The sequence below is a fragment of the Erythrolamprus reginae genome, chromosome 2 (genome assembly GCF_031021105.1).
Source record: "Erythrolamprus reginae isolate rEryReg1 chromosome 2, rEryReg1.hap1, whole genome shotgun sequence".
Lineage (NCBI taxonomy): Eukaryota > Metazoa > Chordata > Lepidosauria > Squamata > Dipsadidae > Erythrolamprus > Erythrolamprus reginae.
Window position 1 is genome coordinate 317,316,211 of NC_091951.1, and position 18,283 is coordinate 317,334,493.

Genomic DNA, 18,283 nt, shown 5'->3' on the forward strand with positions numbered 1-18,283 from the left:
TGGGATTCGTGCGGCAGGAGGCGGTCTCGGAGATATTCTGGTCCAATGCCATGAAGGGCTTTAAAGGTCATAACCAACACTTTGAATTGTGACCGGAAACTGATCGGCAGCCAGTGCAGACTGCGGAGTGATGGTGAAATATGGGCATACCTAGGTAAGCCCATGACTGCTCTCGCAGCTGCATTCTGCACGATCTGAAGTTTCCGAAATTTACTTTTCAGAGGTAGCCCCATGTAGAGAGCATTACAGTAGTCGAACCTCGAGGTGATGAGGGCATGAGTGACTGTGAGCAATGAGTCCCGGTCCAGATAGGGCCGCAACTGGTGCACCAGGCGAACCTGGGCAAACGCCCCCCTCGCCACAGCTGAGAGATGGTTTTCTAATGTGAGCTGTGGATCGAGGAGGACGCCCAAGTTGCGGACCCTCTCTGAGGGGGTCAATAGTTTCCCCCCCCCCCAGGGTAATGGACGGACAGGTGGGATTGTCCTTGGGAGGCAAAACCCACAGCCACTCCGTCTTATCCGGGTTAAGTTTGAGTCTGTTGACACCCATCCAGGCCCCAACAGCTTCCAGGCACCGGCACATCACTTCCACCGCTTCGTTGACTGGGCATTTATTAACATTACTAGAATAAATAGAGAGTGAGATAAGCTATAGATTTGGTGCTCCAGATAGAAGTGACATAGCACTCTCAATTTCTGTCACTAGGTGGTTGGGATTACTGTAAATTTACTTTAGCCTCATCTGGAGATTACAAGATCCTCACTTTTGCTAGAGATCAACAGTGAGAAATGTTTTTATTGCCAGAGGCTTCATTTAAGATTTTTCTGAGGAGTAAGAAATAAAAGAGTGGGCAGATGATAAATAAGTAGGGATGTAAATAAATCTTCTCCAAAGATGGAAAATCTATTTAATTTAGTATTAAATTATCCTTATTATAGCTTGCACAAGGATTTTAACATTACCATAATGGTTACTCTATAACTCTAATGACCTAGGAACTCAATTAGTTCTGTATTTGGTGTAACTCCTAGATCGTAGGTTACTAATTGGCTAAACAGTTGTGATATTTAAAAACAAAAGCCAAGGCAATAATACTATTCTTCAGAATAATTTGGAGCTTATTCATGTAATTATTGAACACATAGTAGTTAGAGAAAAATAGTAAAGTTTATATATGTTGGCTCCCAGACCGTATATTTTGGCATGCCTTGGCAGATACTGAATAAAGAATAAGAAAAATTTAACTTGGAATGCAGAAATTGAATCCTGAAGATGATGGAGGTACACAATAAGCTCACTTACAAACTTTCCCCCACAATTTTCACCTCTCCAGGCAGAATCTGAAAAGATTCTGGCATTTGTAATAGTTAATTCTACACTCACTAAACCATAGTTAGGCAAAAAAAAATTCTATTAAGTCCCATAGATCCTTTATATTCTGTTTGAAGCTGCAGGTTGGGTAAGCCTACAGCAAGAAGTGAATAGAGGCAAAACCCCAAGTATCTTACTTCTGATACTCATCTTTTTGCTCTTTCTGACATCCTATACCCTCCTCCAGTAAAGAGCAAATAGCTCTTAGTAGAAGTCAAAATTTAGCAGATATGGGGAAGGGGAGAGATTAAAATTAAGCCAAGGACTGCATGAAATTAACTGGAGAGTCCTAAATTGCCCACACCTGCCCTAGTTTGAAGCAATGGTCTGATTCAGCAGGAAGCATTTTCACATGCCACGACTTCAACAATACCCCTTAAGCATCAAGTCACAAATGATCTGTATCTTCATACAGATTAAATTAAACTCCTCAGGATATGATCCAGAATAAGCAATTTGAGAATAACATGCCTATTTTTCTCGGAACCATTTTAAAGAAAAGAAAAAAGGTTCTTTTGTTTTATACTAGGAATCAGTTTTAGAACTTGTCTTAACCGATTACTCATTTCTCACAGCACTGACATTTTCTTAAATAAAACCAGCATAACCAGATCAATTTTCTATGTGCCTAATTGCATGTAGAAGTTTGTGATTGTATAAACAGAAGGGAAAGAAACATTGTTAAAAGTTGCGTTGAAACTCATACATTGTGTAGAAGCTGAAGATTTAAAATGTTTTCTTCTCTCAAATATCTACCATAGTTATGGCCATTTGTCTAGTGCAGATTTTTAAACCTTTTCAGGCTGTGGAACCTATTACTTAAATAAATAAATAAATCATTGACTCTTAGTTAAGAGGTAAAGCTTTAATTCAGTTATGTTAAACCTTAGCAACTTCAAGATGGGTGGACTTCCATTCCCAGAATTTCCCAGCCAGCATCTAGTGAAAGAAAACCAGCTGCTTGAGTGATACATTAGGATGGAATTTGGTGGTTTGGGGGGGGGGGGTTGTTCTTAGTCCCTTGAGGAATCTACATCAGGTTTTGTGGAATTGAAAAAACACTGGTCTAATGTATAGCGGTGAAATCTCTGAGAACCAACTTATTCCCTCTTCAATCTTAAATACAGTGTGAAATCTTATCTATAACCTAACCCTGCTACTGTTTATCAATACAGTATAATATATTAACAGTTCAATGGCTTATGGAAGAAAAGAACAATGAAGATTTATGAATATCAAAAACCTCTGGGAGGGAGATGTTGGTTAAATATGAAATAAAATAAATTAGTCCTCAACTTCTGACCATAATCAAGCCCACTCTTAGGTGGGTTTTGGCCCATTTTACAACCTTTGTTGCCACAGTAGTTTAAGTGAATCACTGCAGTTGTTAAATCAGTAACACGGTTGTAAAGTGAGCATGATTTTCCCATTGACTTTGCATGTTAGAAGGTTGCAAACCAAGATAGCAATAGCAATAGTATTTAGACTTATATACCACTTCACAGTGCTTTGCAGCCCTCTGTAAGCAGTTTACAGAGAGCAAGCATATTCCCCTAACAATCTGGGTCCTCATTTTACAGACCTTGGAAGGATAGAAGCCTGTTTCAACCTTGAGCCTACTGAGATCACATGACCCTGGGACATCGCACCCATCATAAATATGAACCAATTGCCAAGCATCTGAATTTGGATCACATGACCAAGGGGATGCTGCAACCACCGTTAGTTTGAAATAACTTTGAACAGTCACGAAATGAACTAAATGAATAAGTCAAGGACTACCTATACCTGAAATCAACTGCAATCAAAATATTTGTGGAATGCTAATTGAGTAATGGAATGTACAAATGTGTGCAGAAATGTAAATATCTTCCTCATGCTAACAAGTACAGTACTAGCAATCTGTCTTCAATTTTGGTAATTTCATAAATTAATAGATTAAAGTGTCAATAATTTAGCTTTTTAAAATAAAGTAGGGTTGTACACACTTCCAAAACCAGATGAAATAAGTGCTTTAGAATAGAATAGAATATTATTGGCCAAGTGTGATTGGACACACAAGGAATTTGTCTTGGTGCATATGCTCTCAACGTACATAAAATAAAATATACATTTGTCAAGAATCATGTGGTACAACACTTAATGATTGCCATAGGGGTCAAATAAGCAATGAAGAAGCAATATTAATAAAAATCTTAGACTTACATAAGTACATCATCTCTGCTATCAATTAAAGTAGCCCAATTTTTACAAATTTCTCTGCTTTAGGAACTCACTCTTTATAGTTCATGTGATTCAAAGTGGGGGCAGTGGGTATTTTTCCCCTAGGATCAAGCAAAACCCTGAAAAATTGTCAAGATAGGTAAATGAATTGAAAATAATGCTATGCTTGCAGTTGTCCAAAGTCTACAACACTTTTTTCAAATCACTTTGAAACAGATAACCCTATTAGTAAAAGGAATATCTAAGTTATTAAAAATGATATCTATGTGCAAATTTACACAAATTTTATATTTCAGGGTGCTAACACAAGCTTTTTATAATTCATCCCTGGATTTTCTGGTGATCTCTTATCCAAATCCCAAATTGGCTTATTTTAGTGGATTTGAGAAACCATCAAAGGAACAAAAGAAAACTCCCAGAAACTCTCAAAAAACCAAAACACTGTGCTCAGTAGCCCCAAAATTTAGAATGATAGTTGGGAGAAAAATGCAGGAAAGTTGGGTGATGAGAATGGAATTATACTCTTTATAGGAAATGATTGGCTGGAATTTTGAATGGACAAAGAATGGATAGTCTGTAGCATGGCTGTCAAACTGTCAAATCATGCAGTCTGTGCTGGCCATGCTCTCATCTGGTTTAGCGAAGGGGGAGGAAATGTCCCAATATATCATGTGACATTGCCGTGATGATACGAGTTTGACACCCCTGGCCTATAGCATTTTCTAGTAGATACCACTTGCTTACCGTACCTGTATATTAACTCAATTAGAAACCTTTCCTAAAACATAGATATTATTGCTCTGATAATGTGCTAATAAACCCACTAAATGAAGAAATAGATTATCAGAGCTATGGGCCACACGTACTACATTAATTCTGAATTTCAAAAAGCTTTTATAAAGCCATAATTGTTGGATAGCTTTTGAAACCTGCTGCTTATCATATAGTATTCCTGCTCTCAGTCTTACTATGAAACATTAAAAAAAGAAAGGATTCCTGAACAAAAATTAATCTTGTCAGCATTTTATGAAAACTACAGGGATGCTTTCTAAGAGTGGTGGATGTTATTGTCAAGTGACAAAAACAGTGATGGATTTCTAATTGCATTTTCAGAGAAAAATAATAAACCTCAACACATACAGATACATCACACAGAGATGCAGAACTTATTATTTAAGCTCACCCATAAACATACAAAATAAATTTTATTTATTTATTTATTTGCTCGGATTTCTATGCCGCCCTTCTCTGCAGACTCAATGAGAATTAAAAACTAATAAACCTAATGCCAAATCCTCTGTATATTTAACCCTAACCCTGGGATTTACTCCAAAATATGTGCAATCCTATCTTTGATTTCCATAATGGAAGTTTCATTTCACAGGTCAAATCAGATTGTTTAAAATCTGAACTGAACATCCTCACAAATTACAGATTTTTTAAAAAAAACATGGCACTGTGTTTTGTTTACTCTGCATTGTTTACAAAATCTATCCATTCATCCTGTTCCCATCTTCCAGATGCTTATGCCTTCCAGACATGGGAATCAAAGCCCATTGCATGTTGAGAATGCCAAGTTGGGAAAACAACCCATTGGCTTCATGTTTTAATTGAGATTTTAAATCAACAATATTAAGGTAAAGTTATGACCACTGCTCTGGGCAGCTTTTTATTATTGGATTATTATTGTACGCTGTTCTCCCCCTGCACTGTTCGGAGAGTCCAATGTGGGTTGTTCTTCAGCCTCATTGGCAGGGACTGAGTTAAAAATTAACATAATTATGTCCCGCCCCCCTCTACCTCCTCAGGTTCAGTCTTAAAAACTCAGTCATAGTGTAGGGACTATGAGTTTTCTTCTCACAGTATGTGAGATTTATAGGATGTTTACTAACAATAATTTTTTCTCCTTTTTTCCCCTTTCTCTATAGGAGGAAGACCTGGATCTCGAGAACCACTGCCCTCCGGGGTATTGTTCTCCATCTCTTCAATCCCTGAGAGGCCACTGCTCTCCGGAGTATTGCCTTGCTGAAAGGGATCGCTGGATTGGGGTCCCTGACGCCCGCGATCAGACCCCCCCCCCAACCACTCTTCCAGCGCAACGAGTCTCCGAGTATCGGTTCTTACCGATCAGAGGAGCAATCAGTACACAGAATTTCCCCATGGGGGGAAATCAGCTGTAAGGCGATCCCAGCAGCTCCCAGACAGCGTTCCTGCCGATCGGCAATGGAAAAAGAAAAAAAGATCAGCTGTTCGGAGGCCCTTTGCAGCCACCTTGTTCCCGATCGCTCAGAGGAGCAGAGATCGAAGGAATTGAAGGGGGGGGGGGGGGTGCAGAAGGTGATTGCCGAGCTGCCCGAAGTTGCGCCCGCCATTTTGGCGCAGGGCCAAAGCCTCTGAGTCCCCCTCCGGCCGTTTGAGAAGCAGAGCTTTTCCCGCCTGATGTCACGGCCGCCATCTTGTTTGCTAAGGGGTCAGAGTGACTAGGCTCTTTTCAGCCTATCCCAGGGCCGCCATCTTGCTTCAGGGCGTTGCCAGGACAACGAAGCTATTATGGGCTTCTACTTAGTATCCAGCCAATCACGAGCAGGAAAAACAGATGACATGTTATTTAGGGGACACCAGCTTCCCTAGTCCACCATTTTACTTGCTTTTAAGCAGTAACCTCGTGTTTTTGGCTCGGTGTTGTTACAAACATGTCTCAATCCAGTCCCAGCGCTCCTGTGCCCTCCTCCTCCAAGAATAAAAGTAAGGACAAGGGGCCCAGCTCAAAATCTAAGGGGAAAAGCTCTCAGTCCTCCAATGCACTAAAGGAGGCTGAGAAGAAAATAAAGGCCCTCGAGGCCCAGCTTGACAAAGCAAAACCAAGACAAGGGCCTAGCCCCTCAGCCATGGTTATTCCACCCGTTTATCAAAGCCCGCTGGGTCCTCCTCCCCTGTCATCGGCCACCTTCGAGGGGCCTCCCTTTCAAAGCGCTGGGGGTCTTTCACCAGACCGCCCATTAAGTGCCCCCCCACCATCTGAGGGATTTCAGAGATCAGAATGGAGCAGGCCTGCCTCTCAACCTCCAGCAGCTACAGCCACATTCACGCCCACAGCAGCAGGGCTCAGGGGCTCTACAGATAACTGGCAAGCCATGTCTCCCTCGGTACAAGACATGATTGCTTCAGCTTATGCACAGGGCATAGCAATTGGGGCCCAACAACAACATCAATCCCCACTGCCACCTCGCCCCAGCAGGCAGGATATCTGGTCAGCTCCTGCACCTGCACCTTCCCTGCATGACTCTTTTCAGGAGGAGCAAGAGTTCAGAGAGGCCTTTTCAGACCCAGAGAATGAGCTGTCGGGGGATGAAGCCACCTTACCAGAACAGCCTGTATTAGCAGGCTTATTCAAGGCACCCCTTTTCAGGGTTCTCCTAAACAAGGCCAGAACCACACTAACTTTGACCAGTGCCCAAAAGACGGCTGACCAGGATGTGGGCACATTACCCGCTTCCAGACTCATTAATGAGCCTCAAAGGGACTCAGAAACTATCCCTGCAGTGCCCATATTTGCAGAAAACATAAAGAGGCCCTGGCAGCAACCAGCAGCAGCTCTGGGTCCCTCAGCTCTGGACAAGAAGCTTTACTCCTTCGATCCAGAAATAGAGGATTTGCTCCAATACCCGGCTGTGGATACCCCGGTTACCTCGCTAATTTCCAATGCCCTGGTTCCATCGGAGATGGCGGATGGTTTGCGGCCCGATGATAGGAAGGCCGAGAACCTGATCCGGAGAATGCACCAGCTATGTGCCTGGTCCTTGAGAGCTGCTATGGCAGCCTCCTTCTTCAACCGGGCCTCAATCCTTTGGCTTCGAGACATCCTCCCCAGGTTGGGCCCGGAGGACGCTCGCCTTCGCCAAGACATTAATAAATTGATCGCCTCCACGGAGTTCTCCGCCGATGCCACCTTGGCTGCTTCTAGGTTTTCATCCAGGGCGATGGCTACCAACCTTTCCACTCGACGCCTAATATGGCTCCGCTCTTGGCAAGCGGACGCCAAATCGAAATGGCGTCTTGCAACCGCGCCCTACCAAGGGACCACACTTTTTGGAGAATCACTAGATAAAGTCTTGATCGAGGATAAAGACAAGAAAAAGGTGCTGCCAAGGTCGGTGAGGAGGCAAGACAGACGGGCGGCCCCGTACTACAGAAGGCAGCCCTTTCGAGCGGACACGGCCGCGCCTGCGGCCTCAAACACCAGGCCATATGGACAGAGCTCCTACACGCAGCCATCCTTCAGGTCCGAGAGAACAGGTTATGGAGACAGGAACCGACAGTTCCAACAGCCCCGCAGATCCTTTCGGGGCGGGAACAGAGGAGGGTACCGAAAACAAAAATGACTTACCCATCCAGGTACCCATCGGTGGACGCCTGCAGTCCTTCTCAGGCTCTTGGGCGGCTATTTCCACCGACATTTGGGCGCTAGATACCGTGAAGAATGGTCTGCGCATCAACTTCCTACAGACTCCTCCGGACAGATTCCTACAATGCCCGTCGCTATCTCAACCAAGATGTTCCCTGATTGCCAGGGAAGTACAACACCTGTTGGACATTGGGGCAATAGAACCGGTGCCAGTACATCAACAAGGACAGGGGTTCTACTCTATCGTGTTCTTGGTCCCCAAGACGTCCGGCGGCTACCGCCTGATTCTCAACCTCAAGCAGCTGAACATCTATGTTCGCTACCAACGTTTCAAGATGCATTCCTTACAGTCAATCCTGGCATCCATCCGACACCACGACTGGATGACCTCCATCGACCTCAAAGAGGCGTACCTGCACGTACCAGTTCATCCACATCATCGACGTTTCCTCCGCTTTTGTATACAGGACCATCATTTCCAGTACAGGGCAATGCCCTTCGGACTTTCATCGGCCCCCAGAGCTTTCACCAAGCTTCTGGATGTACTGACAGCCGACCTGAGAACCAGATCCATTCGTCTCATGGCCTATCTGGACGACGTAATCATCTTGTCCAGCAGCCCTCAACAGGCCAGACTAGATCTACAACGGACAATACGTTCTCTAGAGACCTGTGGTTTCACGATCAACTATGTGAAAAGCCACCTGAATCCAACCAAACAGCTCTTACATTTGGGAACTCTGATAGACTCTGCAGCCGGAATCGTTTACCTGTCATCAGAGAGGCAGCAGAGGGTGAGGACGCTGATAGCTTCTATTCAGCACCGCACCAGGGTCCCCTTGGCCCTTCTATCCCAGCTGCTAGGAGTCTTCATCTCCTGCATCAGCATCGTCCCATGGGCGCGGCTGCATGCCCGCCCGCTTCAATGGCTCCTCCTCCCCTTCCAAAGAGCACGCATGAGCCACTCCAAACACCAGGTACGTCTCACGTTACCCGTCCGTCACTCTCTGCCCTGGTGGACGTCCCAAGCGCTGACCAGAGGCTCTCCCTTCCTACACCATCGGGAGGTGACGATCACTACAGATGCGAGCCTCTCCGGCTGGGGAGCACATTGCGGCTCCAGAGTGGCCCAGGGTCTCTGGACAGCAGACGACCTGAGGGACCCCAATATCAACTTACTAGAACTAAGGGCAGTCTTCAAGGCACTCCACTCCTTCAAAGACCGGGTAGAGGGACAGCATGTCCTCGTCATGACGGACAACGTAGCAACAAGGGCCCATATAAATCATCAGGGAGGTACGAGGTCGGGCCGTTTGATGGAGGAGGCTCACTCCCTGATGTCTTGGGCGGAAACACACCTGGTCTCGATCCAAGCAGAACACATCTCAGGATCAGACAACACCCAGGCGGATTGGTTGAGCCGCACAACCATCGACCCGGGGGAATGGTCATTGAACCCGGAGGTTTTCCAGGACATTATACACCGTTATGGGGAACCGGTAGTGGACCTGTTCGCGACCCACCTCAACAACCAAGTGGTCCGATTCTACTCCCGGTTCCCGTGCCCGGGAGCCGACCGTATCAATGCGCTCCTCTCCCCATGGCCAAGGGGTCTACTCTACGCCTTCCCTCCGACTTGCCTTCTACCCAGGGTAGTCTCCAAGATACTCTCGGAGCAGGCGGAGGTGATTCTCGTCGCCCCCTTTTGGCCCAGACGACCATGGTTCGCGGACTTGATGGACCTCTCAACCTCCCCGCCATGGAGGATCCCATACCACAGACTCTCCCTCACCCAGGGGTCGTTGGTGCACCCAGAGCCTCAGTGGTGGAGGCTTGCCGTGTGGAGATTGAGGGGGACCGCTTGAGGGCGGAATCCCTGTCGGAAAAGGTCATCCATACCATCCAATCGGCTCGACGCCCGTCAACGACTCGCATTTACCAAGCGACATGGGCAGCGTTTTGTAGATTCTGCAGAGCTCGAGAGATCCCCCCTCGCTCAGCCTCCATCTTACATCTATTAGACTTCCTACAGAAGGGGCTGGACGAAGGGCTGACCCCAAACACCCTTCGCAGGCAGGTGGCAGCTATCGCCACGGTCTTAAGACCAGACCCCCTTCGACCGATTTCCCATCATCCATGGGTTAAAGACTTTCTCCGAGGAGCCTCGAATCTTTCTCCTCCAGTTATCCATCACTTCCCATCCTGGGATTTGACTTTGGTCTTACAGGCCCTTACAGGCCCTCCTTTTGAACCACTGAGAGAAATCACGCTTCGCCTTCTATCAATCAAAGTAGCGTTCTTAGTGGCCATCACATCTGCTCGCAGGGTGTCGGAACTCGCGGCATTGTCAGTCCGGCCGGACCTTTGCGTGTTCCACCCAGATCGGGTTACTCTTCGGTTAGATCCCAGCTTTCTGCCGAAGGTCAACACAAGATTTCATAGATCCCAGGACATAATATTACCGGACTTCTGTACCCACGGTTCACACCCGTCAGTCTTACGCTGGCACAAAGTGGACGTCCGTAGAGCTCTAAAGATTTACATTCGACGGACCAGCTCTTTCAGGAAATCAGAAGCATTATTCGTTTCCTTCTTCCCAGGATCCATGGGCAACAAGGTGTCCTCTAAAACTATCAGCCGATGGATCCGGTCCTGCATTATGGAGGCATACAGGACACGTGGGACACCTTTGCCAAGGACAATCACGGCTCACTCTACCAGAAGTGCAGCCACCACTGCCGCCTGGAACACACAGGCGTCAATCGATGACATCTGTCGGGCCGCAACCTGGGCGGCCCCCACGACTTTCATCAGACACTACCGTATAGACTCATTCGCTTCATCGGAAGCGGCATTCGGTCGCAGAGTGCTGCAACGGGTTTGTGTTCAGACACCCCTGGTCCAGCCTATCCCGCCCTAGTTGGTTTGCTTGGGTATATCCCACATTGGACTCTCCGAACAGTGCAGGGGAGAAGGACCGTTGAACTTACCTGAACGGTCTTCTCGCTGCACTGTGAGGAGAGTCCAAACCCTCCCGGCTTCTTGGCCCAGGGGTTCAGTTCGTTACCAGTTTAACTTCTTAGTTAATAAAATTGGTTTGTTTACACTATTCCTTCGTTTTTCTTGACTGAACCTGAGGAGGTAGAGGGGGGCGGGACATAATTATGTTAATTTTTAACTCAGTCCCTGCCAATGAGGCTGAAGAACAACCCACATTGGACTCTCCTCACAGTGCAGCGAGAAGACCGTTCAGGTAAGTTCAACGGTCCTTTTATGATTGCTGTTAGCCACCCCGAGTCTTCGGAGAGGGGCGGCATATAAATCCAATAAATAAAATAAAAAATAAAATTTATTTTTATTTATTTATTTATTTGTCAAACATGTACAGGATAGTAGTTTGTAAAAAACCCATAAGTAAAAAGTAATTATAAAGGAGAACAATAAGGCAGGAGGACAGGGCTGGTATGCCCCTTACAGACCTCTTAGAAACTGGGAGAGGTCAACTGTAGACAATCTAATGTTAAAGTTTTTGGGATTTGGGGAAGAAACCCCAGAATCAGGTAGTGCATATCAGGCATTGATCACTCTGTTTCTGAAGTCGTATTTTCTGCAGTCGAGTTTAGAGCAGTTTACATTCAGTTTGAATCTATTAGGTGCTCATGTATTGCTGCGATTGAAGGTGAGGTAGTCATTAACAGGAAGGACATTTTGGTATACGATTTTACGAACTATAGTTAGATCAAATCGGAGGCGAGGTAGTTGTAAATTGTCTAATCGCAGCATTTCAAGTCTAGTGGAAGAAGCTATTCTGTTGAGAGCGGAGGAGCGAAGAACTCTTGTGAAATATTTCTGGACTCTCAATTGTATTAATGTCTGATATGCAATGCTCGATTGTGAACACAAGAACAAGGCGGCACAATCTGAGGTTAGTTGGGGGAAAGATCAGAAGCAACATGAGAAAATATTATTTTAGTGAAAGAGTAGTAGATCCTTGGAACAACCTTCCAGCAGACGCGTTGGTAAATCCACAGTAACTGAATTTAAACAATTTAAACTGGGATAAACATATATCCATCCTAAGATAAAATACATGAAATAGTATAAGGGCAGACTAGATGGACCATGAGGTCTTTTTCTGCTGTCAATATTCTATGTTTCTATGATTATATCAATGTCTGATATGCAATGCGGGTTCCAGACTGGTGAAGCTTTGTAATAATACTCTACATAGGTGCAAAAATTAGGGACGATTTTTATCCCTCATTTGACTGGCACATATTGAAAGACTTAATGAACTCAATGAAAGACTTAATGAACTCAATCTGTATAGTCTGGAGGACAGAAGGGAAAGGGGGGGACATGATTGAAACATTTAAATACAGTATGTTAAAGGGTTAAATAGGGTTCAGGATGGAAGTGTTTTTAATAGGAAAGTGAACACAAGAACAAGGGGGCACAATCTGAGGTTAGTTGGTTAGCAACGTGAGAAAATATTATTTTACTGAAAGAGTAGTAGATGCTTGGAACAAACTTCCCGCAGACGTGGTTGGTAAATCCACAGTAACTGAATTTAAACATGCCTGGGATAAACATATATCCATCTTAAGATAAAATATAGGAAATAGTATAAGGGCAGACTAGATGGACCATGAGGTCTTTTTCTGCCGTCAATCTTCTCTGTTTCTATGATCCGGGGGTCGAACTTCCAAATCCCGCCTGGGGATTCCTCCAGTAGCAGTTTGGCTACCTGAGCCCAGTCCCGGGTCTCTGCCCCCCTTTTCCTAAATCGATTCTCCAGCTCTTTCTGGAGTTGCGGGGAGGTGGGAGGGGGGCGCGGAGAGGCCGCCGCCGTTCGAGGAGGGAGGGGCCTGGCATCAGGTAGCTTCCACTTTTTTTTAAAGGGGGAACCGGGCGCCTCGTCTCCCCATTCCTCACACGTGCGTGAAGGCAAAGACTAACGGAGCCTCGGGGAGAGCCAAATCAACTGAGCCGGCAAGCGGGGCTGTGGGCGGGATGAGGAGCCAGCGGACGGGTCCTTTGCTTCTCCTGCTGCAGGCTCTACTGCACTTTTCTCCCGCTTTTCGCGCTCAGCTCGCCCCTCAAGGTACGGCGGGTCCCTCTGAAAGACTTGAGGGACGGGGGAGGGGTGGCGGGAACACCCCCCCCCCCCCCGTTTGTGCCCCTCGTTGCTGCAGCTGCGCTTTGGAAGAGAGAAGGACGAACCAGGATAGGTCACGCAGTTATGTCCAGGTGGACTCCCGAGTTCCTGCTGAGCGGGCAGTTTGAGGGGCAATACACAACAGCTACGGAATCCTCAAAGAAAGGAATGAAGGAGGGAAGGAAGAAAAGAAAGAGGGAAGAAAGAAGGAAGGAGTGAAGGAAGGAAGGAAGGAAAGACAGAGGGAAGGAAAGAAAGGAAGGAAGAAAGGAAAGACGGAAGGAAGGAAAGAAAGAAAGAGGGAAGGAAGGAAAGGAAGGAAGGAAAGAAAGAGGGAAGGAAGGAAAGAAAGGAAGGAAGGAAGGAAAGAAAGAGGGAAGGAAGGAAAGAAGGAAGGAAAGAAAGACAGAAGGAAAGATAGACGGAAGGAAGGAAAGAAAGGGAAGGAAGGAAAGAAGGAAGGAAAGGAAGGAAGGAAGGAAAGAAAGAGGGAAGGAAAGAAAGAAAGGAAGGAAAGAAAGAGGGAAGGAAGGAAGGAGAGAAAGATGGAAGGAAAGAAGGAAGGGAAGGAAAGAAGGAAAGAAAGAAAAAGGGAAGGAAGGAAAGAAAGGAAGAAAGGAAGGAAAGAAAGACAGAGGGAAGGAAGGAAAGAAAGAAAGGAAGGAAAGAAAGAGGGAAGGAAGGAAAGAAAGACAGAAGGAAAGAAAGACAGAAGGAAAGAAAGAAAGAGGGAAGGAAAGAAAGATGGAAGGAAAGAAAAGGAAGGAAGGAAAGAAAGAGGGAAGGAAGGAAGGAAAGAAAGAATCCAACTAATTTTCCTTCCTTTCTCTCTGTGGAAAAAAATGTGGAAGAATTCTAATTTAGAGATTACCAGTGCCAAAGATGCTTCTTTTTAAAGAAAGGGGAATTCAGATTGTGTTGTTACAGAAATCTGTTTTTCGAATTCAGATTTTGATACTCCCTTAGCTTTTCTCTTAGATGAGGTTTTTTTTTTTTAAGCATAGAATTCTTTATTGGCCAAGTGTGATTGGACAAACAAGGGATTTGCCTTTGGTGCATCTGCTCTCAGTGTACATAAAAGAAAATATACATTTGTCATGCGGACAACACTTATTGATTGTCAAAGGGATCAAATAAGCAATGAGGAAACAATATTAATAAAAAAACTTAAGGATACAAGCAGCAATAAGGATATATATACAGTCATAAGTGGGAGGAAATGGGTTCTAGGAATGATGAGAAAAAACTAGTAGTAATAGTAGTGCAGACTTAGTAAATAATTTGACAGTGTTGAGGGAATTATTTGTTTAGCAGAGTGATGGCACTTGGGAATAAACTGTTCTTGTGTCTAGTTGTCTTGGTGTGCAGTGCTCTGTAGCGACGTTTTGAGGGTAGGAGTTGAAACAGTTTATGTCCAGGATGCGAGTGATCAGCAAATATTTTCACTGGCCACTTTTTGACTCCTGCAGTATACAGGTCCTCAGTGGAAGGCAGGTTGGCAGCAATTGTTTTTTCTGCAATAAATTCTCTTTAAATAAAAAATCATAAAGAATGGTTTCTGGCAGGCCTGGAATTAGATTGATTGCTGTGTATATAGTTCTTTTTAGGATATTATTTTATTGTTTTATTATATTACTGTTTTTATTATGTTTTTTTATTGTATTTTAGTACCGTTGTATCTATCCCACTTGTTAGCTGCTCTAAGTCAGCTTTGAAATGAGCGGCATATAAATATAATAAATAAATAAATGATCATCTTCATAAGTTTGTGAATCTCTGTTCCTTGTTTCCATACTTTGTCACAGTTTGGCATACAGACTTGTTTGTCTTTGTTTTATCTCTGCACCTTTCTCTCTCTTTTGTCAATAGCAACAGTATTAAGAAAATTATACATTAAAGATCTCTAGCTTGTGTCAAGGATCTCTCATTTGAATGTAGCATGTTTAGGTTATTGCTAAGAAAAAAAATCAAAAGCTTTATGTTATTAGACAGTCCTGTAAAAGAGCACATCCTAGGTCAAATCTTAATGGAACTTAATCCCACGTTAAGTATGCTGTGTTAGAAAAATAATTATTTGTTAACTAAGGAATACTCTTGTTAATTACAATGTGATGTTTTTCTTGGTAAATTTAAAGAATATTGTTTATGCAAAATTGATTTGTTTATTCAAAATCATACCCTGCCATCTATTATTAAAAAAAACCAAAACAAAAAGAAAGTAATAAGATCTCACTCAGCTAGAACTACAAAGCAATGAAAATCAAATAGAATAAAGAAGTAAAAGATAGAAATAAAAAAAGAGGGACAAAACCCAATAGAGTTCAACAAAATCAATTTCATGTTTTCTAAAAGGACGCTCAAGAAAATAGGTAATTTCAGTGGAAAAAATTATATAGTTTGCTGGATAATGTCTCACTACTTCTTCTAGACATCAACCAAAAAGAGGAAACATACTAAAAAAAAAAGATTGAATGGCATAAACGGATACAGATTTGTTTATGCTCTAAAGTACTATAACATAACTTGAAATCTAATATGTTTCCTGTTATTGGGCAAGACTGTGATCAAATAATTTATGAGTCTACTCAGTCTGCTGCTGATGAAGTTGAAGGGCAATTCCAAGTCTTCATTTCTTCCCCTAGCTCTTCATTTTTAACTGGGTTAAAAACAAAAGGTACTTTTTGGAGGACTGTATTCTGCAAAAATAAACATATAGTCACCAAGTGGAAGCAGACTTATAAAGTCAATTTAGGGTGAAATCTGATGATTCCCATTGAGGGACAATGACCAGAGTCCTCTTGCTGATGAGGATTTTTGAAAGATATATTAAATAGTTAAAATGTTCTCATGGTGCTTAATAAAAGCCAGTAGAATTTATTTTTGAAAAAAGAACAATTTGAAATAAATTTAGGAACAATCCATTGAAATTTCCTATATGATTTCCTATACAAAAGTACAAATCTTTTTTTCCAAATGTTGTAACCCAATTATGTTTAGTTGGAGAGGATACAATAATTGCATATATAAATTTAATATTGATATTAAATATTAATATCAATATTAAATATATAACTGGAAGGTAGTCATCTTTAGCTATTTTATTTGCATCTAAATGTAATCTAGTCAAATTTAAGTTTCCAAAAATGTTTGTTTTTGAAGAGGAGTTGCCAGGATGCTGTTTAAACGTAAAATGTGGCATTGAGGTCTAAAAAGTTTAATTGTGAATCATAGGTGGCCATGTACAACTGTGTGTGAAATAAGTTAAGATGACACTCCAGTTGGATGTAAGCCCTTTTTTCATGAGTTACATCCAGGTTCTTTTTTGGAAATTGTAATCACCAACTCTTTAACTTCCTTTTTCTCTCTTTATAGTATTGGATCTCCTCTCAACACCCAACCAGAAACTTGTAAAGACCTACTTACAGCAGACTTTGGCTGACCCTACTGTCAATGAAATATATGTGCTCTCAACATTCAGACTACAATCAAAAAGTACTGCCCTTATATTTGGGTTATACTCCTCCAATGAAAATAAAAAATATTTCGAATTCATAGTAATGGGACGAGTAAATAAAGGTAAGTTGTACACAATGAAAACATCTGATGTACTTTATATCTGCTAATTGATTTGAGATTCATTTTACAAATGTAGGATGTAGCTTAGCAAGTTTTCTGGTGAGAAGACTCATAGGGTTCTGGGTGGCTTTTCTTGAATCAATTAATGCAATTAGACTCAGATGTTCTGCGGAGGGGGCTACATGCAAGATTTTTTAATCTTTTCAATCTTCTCCTTTATTATGTCCTGTGGACAGCTGGGAAATATAGGCCATCCCGTTTCCTAAGCGGGAAAATACAGAGCCAGGATTGGCTGGCTCAGCCTGGCAGCGAGAGATATAAATAACTGCCAGGCACGGCTATGTTGTTTATGTTGTTGTTATTACCCCATTATCAGGAGTTGCTGTTACTTTCTGCAATTAAGTGAGTGTGGTTATTCCGGAGCCTGTCCGCTTCCTCATTGGTTGGATTTTACATCCTTACTTTGATTCTGGGACCCTGCTCATTTAAGCAGAGATTGAAATAGTAATTAGGCCAACATCAATTCTGAGATATTTTTTTTTGCTCTTCATTATTCATATGTCAGCATCTCAGACTTGGGGAAAAAAGTGAGGAAAAATAAGTGTTTCATTCCCAAAGTAGACTGAGAAAAATAAAAGAAAATAATTTTGTTATCTGATGTCTGGTTCATTTTGTTAGCTCCTTAGAGTTTTTCTTAATTCTTTCAAATGTGATGGCGTTCTTATATCAATAGGGGGTTACTACAATACTGCTAAATAAATTTTAACAGGACTAATATTAGGAAACAAGGCACCTGAACACAATCCTTTTTTATTTTGTTAAGTTGTTCACTATGGTATTTGTTGCTTTTTTACTTTCAAGGAAATGTAGTGTAGAGCAAAATCTTGTTTCTTCATCACTGTTGATTCCTTCTCTTTGCCAGCAAGATATTTGAAACAATGAAGTATTTAAGTGAGTTTCACCCCCAATTTATGTATTAAATTTATATGCTCCCCATCTTACTATCCACTAAACAACTTACAAAGCAATAAAATGGAAACATAAAAACAAGTAATATCGAAACAGATAAAATTGAATAAAGAAAAGAGTAAAACGCTTTTCTTCTTTTCCTTGAAAAATCCTGTTTCAAATTAGTGAAGAATTTGATAGATAGTGCACATGCTGAATTCTGCCTATGAAAGAAAAGAAAACGATATAGTTGATCCCTGAGATTAGCTCTAACTGAGAAAGTTAAATATTCCAAGTGCAAATGCTTTCTACAATCAGACAATAGAGCAAAGGGGAACTTGGTTAAACTGAATTTTAGAGCTATAGCTCAGATCTGAAACGCAAGTACTGTACACCTCTACAGGATCAACCAAGGTCTATTTCCGCCTAAAAGCTTTTTGTCAACCTGATCCTCCCAGGTTACTTGCAAGCAGGAGATATACCCCTTCTATCCCACTGTTTCCTATAACTGGAATTTTAAGGCATACTACCTACCTACCTACCTACCTACCTACCTACCTATCTATCTATCTATCTATCTATCTATCTATTTAGTCAAA

The 18,283-nt window shown here is 42.7% G+C and overlaps 1 protein-coding gene across 3 annotated transcripts in view; it reads left to right on the forward strand.

The window, feature by feature from the left end:
• THBS4 (thrombospondin 4) overlaps window positions 1-18,283 on the forward strand; it is a 74,846-nt gene that overhangs the window by 6,462 nt on the left and 50,101 nt on the right. For 2 of the 3 annotated variants that reach the window (XM_070743229.1, XM_070743230.1), the window contains exons 1-2: window positions 12,989-13,106; window positions 16,533-16,736. In XM_070743229.1, the coding sequence (XP_070599330.1) occupies window positions 13,016-13,106; window positions 16,533-16,736 (295 nt within the window). In that variant the 5' untranslated portion in view covers window positions 12,989-13,015. Of the gene's footprint in view, window positions 1-12,988; window positions 13,107-16,532; window positions 16,737-18,283 lie in introns of those variants that run through there. The other variant, XM_070743231.1, reaches the window with a different exon arrangement.